This window comes from Mastomys coucha, unplaced genomic scaffold (assembly GCF_008632895.1).
Source record: "Mastomys coucha isolate ucsf_1 unplaced genomic scaffold, UCSF_Mcou_1 pScaffold21, whole genome shotgun sequence".
Taxonomy (NCBI): domain Eukaryota; kingdom Metazoa; phylum Chordata; class Mammalia; order Rodentia; family Muridae; genus Mastomys; species Mastomys coucha.
In genome coordinates, this window is record NW_022196904.1 from 18,094,463 (window position 1) to 18,104,880 (window position 10,418).

The 10,418-nt window shown below is 43.5% G+C and overlaps 1 protein-coding gene across 1 annotated transcript in view; it reads right to left on the reverse strand.

Annotated features, from left to right (window-relative positions):
• Positions 1 to 2,664: 2,664 nt before the first annotated feature.
• Positions 2,665 to 10,418, reverse strand: part of LOC116101790 (zinc finger protein 235-like) — a 10,539-nt gene continuing 2,785 nt past the window's right edge. The window contains exons 3-4 of the mRNA XM_031385622.1: positions 8,855 to 8,981; positions 2,665 to 5,023 (exon numbers count right to left, since the gene is read on the reverse strand). Coding sequence (XP_031241482.1) covers positions 2,880 to 5,023; positions 8,855 to 8,981 — 2,271 coding nt within the window. The 3' untranslated portion in view covers positions 2,665 to 2,879. The remainder of the gene's footprint in view (positions 5,024 to 8,854; positions 8,982 to 10,418) is intronic.

Here is a 10,418-nt window from a genome sequence, read left to right on the forward strand (position 1 = left end):
GCTGGAGGAAATGTCCCAGCATCTCAGTATATTCCAGGATAAATTCTGTGAAGGATGTTCCACTTCACTGGTGTCCAGTCCTTTACTTCTATAAACACTGTTAACTTTAAGAGGTGATACACATTTTTGCATTAACATATATATGGAATGTGCACTGAGCACAGATTAGGTAAATATGATTCTCTACTCTTTGTATGGGCCAGTGAAAGGCATTTGTCTTTCTTTATATGTTACTTTGGACTGCATTGCTATCTTAGTTTGTGTTTTATTGCTGTGACAAGACACCATGACCAAGACAACGCTTATAAAAAAAAATGTATTTGGGGCTGGCTTAGTTTGAGGTTCAGTGCATTATTATCATAGCAGGACACATCGGAGCCTGCGGGAAGACATGCTACTGGAGAAGCAGCTAAGAGTTCTACATCTTGATCTGTAGGCAATAGAAGGCCACTGTCATCTGCATGGCACTGGGCAAAGCCTAAGCATAGGAGGAGAATTCTAAACCCACCATTCAGTGATTCACTTCCTCCAACAAAGCCACACCTACTCTAACAAGGCCAGTCCTCCTAATAATGCTACTTCCCATGGGCCAAGCATTCAAACACATGAGTCTATGGGGTGCAAACATATTCAAATCACAATAACCAAACTATAATAAACATTCATCCATGCCATAAGAAAGGATGGCATGACAAGTCCTGAGAATTTAGTAGACAACAAGATATATTAGCAATGAATAGCTCAATTTCTGGCTGGAGACATTTTCATTTCTCAGCCTGTTTCAGAGTTGTTCTCTTGTAGAGGGATCAGCGGTATGTGCTATCTGTTGTTTGTCCTCTTGATTTCTTTGTTCTTCTCTGGAGCCAAGATCATCACAGAGTCTCCACTCATCAAATCTGATTTTTATAAGTTTGAGTGGAATCCACAATTTGTTTTCTCCTATTGAAACAAATAAAAAACATCTTCTCTAACACATTTTCTGTCTTCTGTTCTGAAGTTAGGGCATCCTTAACATAAACATGATGATTGAGTTCAGCAATTTTTTCTATCATCTAATGTCTCTCAGCAGCTGGTTTGGTTTTTTTTTATTAGAATTTAAAATTTTTAAAGTTAATAAAGCATTATGTAATTGTCTTGTTTAGGATTTTATTGCTGTGAACAGATACTATAACCAAGGCAACTCTTGTCAAGGACAACATTTAACTGGGGCTGGCATACAGGTTCAGAGGTTCAGTCTATTATCAAGGTAGGATCATAGCAGCATCCAGGTAGATGTGGGGCTGGAGGAGCTGAGAGTTCTGCATCTTCATCCAAAGGCTGACAGGAGAAGACTGGCTTCCAAGCAGCTACGATGAGGGTTCTAAAGCCTACACCCACAATAACACACTTCCTCGAACAAGGCCACACCGACTCCAACAGGGCTACACCTCCTAATAGTGCTACTCCCTGGGCCAAGAATATTCAAACCACCATGGTAATCTACCTCTGGGAGTCTTTGTTACCTCTTTCTGTTTATTAAGCATCTCATTGAAGGTCTCTCTACAACTGCTTGTCCTACAAGATTGTGTAGCACCTGTAATATGTTTTTATTATGAAATGCAAGAAATGCTTCATTTTATTAGAAACACGTGGGGGAACATTATCAGTTTTAATCTAAACAAGTATTCCCATGGTTGCCATAACTTCCAATAAATATGTAATTCAGAGCTTGCCCACTGAGTCAGCTCTTCAGAACTTAAAGCATTTTCCCACTGAAATCTCGAATGTGCCCTATGGAATGTCACACATATTTTAATTTTTCCAACCTTTGTGAAATGAACCACATCCATTTGCCAAATTTAATTTCTTTGGGTAACCTTCGGGTTACTCACTGCAGGTAATGGAGTTTGGTTACAAAAAGAAAAAGAAGGACATTTTATTATAATTTTCTTGACTTGTTGCCAAATGATAGAAAATCTCTTTTTAAACCTTTATTGTGAACATGGTATTTCTTGTGGAATTCTGAAGCTTCTAGTACATTTCCTATAAATTGCTGATTAATTTCATTATTATTTTGTTCTAGAGGGCCTGATGGACCTTTACGGGATCTGATACGTGTTATATACAATGGATGGTTTCTATTTCTGATCAATTGTTTTAGTTGAATAAACAATGAAGTTAATTTTGAATAATCCTGAATAAGTTCAGCAGGCTATAGATGCACAACAATTCTTCCTGCATATTGAGAGTCAGTAACTATATTAAGAAATTCAGGAAACTCTAACAATACCCTGAGAATGGTATACAACTCTTGATTTTTTGAACTGAAGCATATTTGTGCTTTGAATGACTTTCCTTATTTTTTCTCACATGTCAGAAAAATTCCAAGTTATTTGCATTAGTATAAAACGTAAGTGCTTCAGGAATTGCTATTCTTTTCACTGTGTGTGGGGGGGGGGGTTGTCTTTTGTATAAACTAAAGTCACCTGCTTTTAAGATATTTGTCGTTAACTTCTCCCAAATAGATTCTGCAACCTCTTTACCAATTCTTGATTACCCATGATATAAATTCATCATTAGAATGTGGCACAATTTCTGTTGGATCTGCTCCTGACAACTGACAATTCTCCCTTTTATCATTCAGATATTTCAGATATTAAATTAGATAGAAAATTAGAAATCCAATGTTTTCTATATAAGTTTTTAATTTTTTACTTTGTATGCTAAGATCCATTCTAAAATACTATCTTCCCTTTGCATAATGAATACAGTAAGATAAAGACTTTATGGAAAAATAACCAAAATATAATCCCCTGTGAGGTCTTCTGAACCCTCTGGGTTGGGGGAGGGGGAGCTTTTAACAATCAGCAGAATGGGGCCCACCTGACAGCAGAACAAACCTAGAGATTCCCTGCAGTGTGGACCCTCTGGTGTTTGACAAGATGTGATCTCTGACTGAAGCCTTTGCAGCAGATGCCGCAGATGTAGGGCCTTTCCCCTGTGTGGACCCTCTGGTGTCTTTCGAAGAGTGAGGCCTGACTGAAGCCCTTCCCACACTCCCGACACGTGTAGGGTTTCTCTTCCTTGTGGACTATCTGGTGAGAACTTAGCCCCGTACGCTGGCTGAATTCCTTCCCACACTCCTCACACTTGAACGGCTTCTCTCCGGTGTGAATTCTCTGATGGACTTGAAGATGGGACCTCTGGCTGAAGGCTTTCCCACACGTGTCACATTTGTAGGGCTTCTCACCCGTGTGCATTCTCTGGTGAGTTTGAAGATAGGAGCTCCGGCTAAAGTCTTTTCCACACACATTGCAATGAAATGGCTTCTCTCCTGTATGGATCCGCTGGTGTCCTTGGAAGCTTGAGGCTGAAGTGAAACCCTTCCCACACTCTTCACATTTATATGGCTTCTCTCCTGTATGAATTAGCTGATGAACTTGGAGACTGGATCTCTGGCTGAAGGCTTTCCCACATGTGTCACATTTGTAGGGCTTCTCCCCCGTGTGTACTCTCTGATGAGTGTGAAGATGTAAGCTCCGACTGAAACATTTCCCACAGACATTGCAGCGAAATGCCTTCTCACCTGTATGGACCCGCTGGTGGCTTCGGAAGCTTGAGACCGAACTGAAACCCTTCCCACACTCTTCACATGTGTATGGCTTCTCTCCTGTGTGAATTCTCTTGTGGACCTGGAGGCGTGACATCCTCAAGAAGCCCTTCCCACACACCTCACACTTGTAAGGTTTCTCCTCGGAGTGCACCCAGCAGTGGATGTTGAGATATGTGCTGCAGCTGAAGCCCTTCACACAGCGGTCACACTGGTAGGGCTTCTCCCCTGTGTGCACACTCTGATGAGCCTGAAGACGGGAGCCTTGACTGAAGCCCTTCCCACACACACTGCAGTGAAATGGCTTCACTCCTGTATGGACCCGCTGGTGGACTTTGAAGTTTGAGACAGAACTGAAACTCTTCCCGCACTTGTCACATTTATATGGCTTCTCTCCTGTGTGGACGCGCTGATGGCTGTGAAGTCTGAATCTGAATCTGAAACACTTCCCACACATGTGGCATTTGTATGGTTTCTCCCCCGTGTGAACCCTCTGGTGGGTGTGCAGGTTTGAGCTAAATCTGAACCGTTTGCCACAGTCTCCACACTTATATGGCTTCTCTCCTGTGTGAATTCTCTGGTGGGCATGGAGGATTGACCACTGTGTGAAGGCCTTCCCACAGCTGTTGCACCTGTAGGGTTTCTCCCCTGTGTGCACCCTCCGGTGAGTCTGGAGAGCTGAGCTCTGACTGAAAGCCTTGCCACACTCCTGACACCAGTAGCGCTTTGTTCCTGGATGAACACTTTTTTGAATGGGAACACTGGAGCTACGCCTTGTGTCCTCATGTGTACTATGTACAGGGGCCTTTTTTCCTACTAGGACCTGCTGATGGAGTTCCAGAGTGGGTCTGTCAATGAAGGCTTCTTGGCCCTTGCTGCGCTGGTAGGCCTTCCTTTCTGTGTAAACACAACGCTGAGTGACAGGTAACACAGGAAAGATAACTTTACCACCACAGTCACTGTTGCTCTGGGCTTTGTCTCCTTTATGCAGTGTATTGTCATCTTGATGGGAAATGCAATTCATTCTGTCAACACCTGGAGCCAAGATCCATGGCTTGGTTTTCACTGGAGTCCACACACAGTGTTTCTGATAGTTCTGTCTCTCAATAAGATGTTTTTTACTCCAAGAACTCTGAGCTCTCCCAGACAGAAATTTCTGACTTTCAGTAATGCTGGAAGGGTCATTTGTGAGACTCTTAAGACAACCATTGTCCTTGGAGGCCCGGGAAGGCTCTTCTGCTCCCTTGTAGCAGGAGAAATGCCATTGCTCTGGGAAGTGGGAAACCCTCCCTTGAGTGTTGATTACACCTTCTGGAGCTCTGGCCATTTTGTTGGCATCATGGCTTGTCATGTGCCAACATGGAAGCTCCCCCAGTGAAAGGCATTTTACTCCTATTATATGAAGATTCTCCATCTTGTTTGGAACTTGGCCTCCTGAAAGAATAGAGGATAAGAGGTATAATGTTTGAATATGCTTGGCCCATGGAAGTGGCAGTATTAGGCAGTATGGCTTTGTTGGAAAGATATGGTGTTGCTGGAGAAAGTGTGCCACTGTGTAGGCAGGCTTTGAAGGCTCCTAGAGCTCAAGCTCTGCCCAGTGTGAGAGAGACCCCCCTCCTGGCTGCCTGCCGAGGATAGTCTCCTTCTAGATGCCTTTGGATTAAAATGTAGAACTCCCAGCTCCTTCAGAACTATATCTGTCTGCAAGTTGCCATGTTTCCTGTCATGATGACATTGGACTGAACCTCTGAAACTATAAGCCAAACCCAATTAAATGTTTTACTTTATAAGAGTTATGGTCATGGTATCTCTTCACAACAATGAAACAGTAACTAAGACAAAACTTGGTACCAGGAGTTAGGTATTGCTGTGATAGGCTTGACTATGTTTTTGTTCTGAGGAATGTGGATTTGGTGATATTGGATTTGGAAAGCCATGGAGTGCTTTAAGTTGGGCTTGATGGGCCATCCTAATAGGAATATGGAAGACGTTGGGACTAAGGGTGATTTGAACTCCGGAGGCCTGTCTCAAGAGATTTCAGAGGAGTATATGGACTAGAAACACTTTGTTGTGATATTTTGGTGAAGAGTGTGGCTGCTTTGTGCCCTTTTCTGGGGAGTCTGCCTAAGGCTAGAGTGAAGAAATTCAGATTGGTTACACTGAGGAGGGAGGCTTCTAAAGGCCTGGTATACATGCTGCGCTGTTGTTCACTCTTATGAAGAGCATTCTGATCAAGCACCAAAAGCTTAGAAAGAAAAAAAAAATGTGTACGTAGTTCAAAGAGGAAACGGGAACCAGGAAGTGTAATGAAGCTAAGTCCTGTGTTCAGGGGTATTAAATGGAATTAATGAAATGGCAACCTTGGGGCAAGATCCCACCCAGCTAAGCTTATTGTTTATGTGTTTGCAGTTGAACAAGGGATAGTTATATCTTGTTAGGCATCATTATTACCCGGTTGTTGTTTTCATTGGCACTTTTATCTGGAATGAACCACAATCCTGAAACAGATCTCTAAGCTAAAAGATACATGGTTATGATCTGAATCTTGAGCCATAATGGCCATGAAAAGTTAAGGTCCAGGCATTATGGTTTGTTGTGTGTAGCTTATGCTACCCTACCTAAGCTCCAGGAATGGGCCACACTACCAGGCCCCACCCCGTTTCCCTTGAATTCACAGTTAAAAGACACACACAGATTGTTCATTTTTCAACTTGCCTTCTGACACAATTGCTGGGTGCTACTATCTCCCGCCTGGAAAAGCATGCCCTTAACAATATTCTTATTTCCGTTCCTCCCACCCACCTGGAGGAGTGGCCATAGGCTGCTGCTCTACCCGAGATCTCACATGACTGGTCTCCTTTTCTCCCTCACAAATATGGCCAACTCTCCTTCTCCTCCCTTGTGTCTGTCTCTTTTCCTCCAGGGACAAGGAAGTCCTGCCTATTCCTCCCACCCAACAATTGGCTCACGGGTTCTTTACTGGCAGATCAAAAACAGGATAGCATCAGAAACACCCCTACGATAGTTCAAGCCTTTAATCTCAGGAGACAGAGATAAGTAGATCTCTGAGTTCAAGGCCAGCCTGGTACAGAGCAAGTTTCAGGTAAAGAGAAGCTTAGGTCCAGGCATGCTAGTGCATGCCTTTATTCCCAGTGCTCAGGAGTCAGAGGCATGAAGATTTCTGAGTTAAAGGTCAGTCTATGGAGCATGTTCCAGGACAGCCAAGCTTAAGCAGTTGAAGGAAGTAGAAAACAGAAAGCTAGTGATAAGAGAAAAGAAGGCATGCGCCAGCCCCAAAAAGTAGCAGAACATGGTAGCTTCAGCCATATAGCTCTGACTTTAGAGTCAAGAATAAAAAGGACTACAGGAATAATTGATGCTGGTTAGCTGGAGCTAAGAAACTAGCAGTGACTAAGAAGAGACTAGCATATCTGCGTTGAAAACTGCTGGGAAATGTTTTATGAGAGCTGAAAGAAAGCTGTGTTCCAAAGATAGACCTCTCACTGGCAGCCAGACTTAGTAATGTCTAAGAATCACCGAGGTGGTACTGGCTTTGAAGGCATGAAGGGAAGGGATCATGAAGAGCAGCTGAGGCTTGGCACTGTGAGTTGATGTGAGGCTTGACACTTGCAATTGATGGGCCCAAGACTGAAGGGGTCATGCAAAGAAGTTGGCACCATGAAGGGAACCTATGAGAGAGGCGATTGGTAAAGCTTAATTGCTATGAAAACCACACCATATTGGAGATACCAGTCCCTGCAATGACTACCAAGAACAGCAGCAGCAGTGGAGGGGAGTGAACCAGAGCCTAGAGTGCTACAGAAAGTAGAGATGGGAAAGTGACCCAAGCCCTTTGGAGGAACCCAGAATATCATGTCTGGATCCCAGGCACTTGAACAAAAAATGTCCAAGGCATTGAAGTTGCCTTGGTGACCTCCCCAAGATGCTGAAGAGGCAAGAGCCAGGGAAACCTGCTAAGGAAAGCTGCTAACAGAGTGGAACCTGCCCAAGAGAAAGAACTGTGTTGCAATCAAAAAAGCAAAAGGATTTAGACATCAGACACAGAGATGCAGAGTTTAGAGTTTGCCCAGCTGGTTTTCTGTCTTGCTTTGGTCCAGTAGTTTCTCACTATGGCATTTTAGAATGGCTATGTATATCCCGTGCCATGATATGTTGGAAGATTGTGATCTGCTTTTTCTACTTTTATTTTATAGGAAATTACCAAAAAGTGGTTTCATGAATCTCAGAAAAGACTTTGAACCTTGGACTCATTGTTGAGGCTGTGATTGATTATGGAGACTTTTTCTTTTTTTTTCTTTTTTTTTTTTTTTCCGAGACAGGGTTTCTCTGTGTAGCCCTCACTGTCCCGGAACTCACTCTATAGACCAGGCTGGCCTCCAACTCAGAAATCTGCCTGCCTCTGCCTCCCAAGTGCTGGGATTAAAGGCGTGTGCCACCACCACCGGGCTATGGGGACTTTTAAAGCTGGGACTAAATGTATTTTGCATAATACTGTAGCAAGGTATGGCCTCCAATAGAATTATGTGTTTGAAAAAGCCTATGGGTGCCTGGGAGTGGAATGTGACAGTTTGAATATGCTTGGCCTTTGATGAGTGGCACTATTAGGGGGTGAGGCCTTGTTGGAAGATTGTCACTGTGTAGGCGGGCTTTGACAGCTCCTAGTGCTCAAGCTCTGCCCAGTATAGAAAGAGACCCTTCTCCTGGCTGCCTGTCAAGGGCAGTCTCCTTCTGGATGTTTTTGGATCAAAATGTAGGATGCCCAACTCCTCCAGCACCATGTCCTCTGTCAGCCTGCCACTTTCCCCACCATGATGCCACTGGGCTGAACCTCTGAAACTGTAAGCCAGCCCCAATTAAATATTTTACTTTATAATACTTGTTGTGGTCATGGTATCTCTTTGAAACAATGAAACCCTAACTGAAACAGAAGTTATCAGCAAGGATATCCACATTGAATGTCCAAGTCCGAATTTCTCTCTGGAAACATTTTCTAGAGACCAGCATCAAAGGTGAACATCCGAGAGTTCTGAGGAACAAAGGTCTACAAGATAGTGCCCAATCAGGAGCAAGCCACCATTGACCGTGGTGGGAAATCTGAGGTAAGCCCAGGAGCAAAGGTTCAAGGTAACCTTAGGCCTCTGCTGAATGCCTACCTCCAAATGCCCACGTGTAGCTATGCAAATAAATAAAGGTCTGGTCATCAGAGGCAAATGCATCACTAAGGACACAGAGCCCCATCCTCACCCACGGCCAGGAGGTTCCTGAAGTTCTCCAGCATCACATCGAGGTACAGCTTCCTCTGAGCAGCGTCCAGCAGCCCCATCTCCTCCTCACTGAAGACCACGGCCACGTCCCTGAAGGTCACGGCCTCCTGTGACAGCAAGCAATTGCCACCTCAGTTCCATTCCTGATGCTACTAGGATCTGAGCATCTGTTCACACAGAGCCTGTTGTCTGAGGTAGGGGTTCTACTGCTAGGACACAACACCATGACCAAAAGGCAAATTGGGGAGAAAGAATTTATTAGGCTTTCACTTCCATATTCCTGTTCATCACTGAAGGAAATCAGGATGGGGACTCAAGCAGGTCAGCAACCTAGAGGCAGCAGATGATGCAGAGGCCATGAAGGCATGCTGCTTACTGGATTGCTAATTAAGGCTTGCTCAGCCTGCTTTTTTGTATAAACCAGGACCATCAGCCCAGGGATGGCACCATACACAGTGAGCTGGGACTTCTCACATCACTCACTTAATTAAGAAAATGCCCTATACCTGGATCCTATGGAAGCATTTCCTCAACTGAGGCTCCTCCCTCCCTTCTGACTCTAGCTGGTGTCAAGTTGACACACATCACCAGCCAGTACACCTATCCAACCCTTTCCATGGCTAAAGAGCAGGTAGTGGACAAAGATGAGAAAACACTGTACAAGGAACTTGGGGTCATTTCTGTAGCTGGGTCAGTAGGTCCATCGCTATTAAATGGGAAGTCACAGATTTCAGAATTAGAGAGCACCAACCCATGTCAGGAGTAATGTGCTGACTTTATACTGTAAACAGCTGGCAATGCCCAGCTCCTCCTACACTCATGATGCCCAGGTGGCTCCTCCTGGGCAGTACAGCTCAAGTTTATCTTCGTCCTCCAATCCAAAATGCTCTAAAACCCATTTCATGAGTGATGGCATCACTTAAAATGCTTTGCATTGAGCAAGATTATGAATTTCGAATTCAGAAGTCGTCATTAGTAAAGTCTATGCAAATGTTCCTAAATCCAAAAATTCTCCAATTTGTGACATGCTTGTGTCCAGAGGTATCTGGCAGATGGCACTCAAGCCTGAATCACTCATTAGGTCCTGAGCCCTGTCAATCTAACAGGCTGGACTGGAGCTTGGTAACTTCTCAGTGCCTCAGTTTGCCCATGTGTATAACAGGATCTCCATCCCAATATCCTTGAAGAGATTAAATGAGACCACAGAGGGGCCTAAGACACAGTAGGAGATGCATTAAGCTGCCAATATCTATCCAACAACATTATCACCATTGTCTGTATTATGCCAGTCATGGCCACACAGTGTTCCATAAAGGTCACATTATATATTTATATAATGTATAATGTTTATAATATTATATATATGTTAAATGTTCTGTTCATATACTCATAACATATATAAAAATATTATATATATTTTTTAAGTGTTCCATCTATACATACATAATAACTTTAAAACAAAAATTCAATTAAGTGAAAATTTTTTATTAGATATTTTCTTTATTTACATGTAAATTTCTCCATTCCTAGTTTCCCCTCCAAAA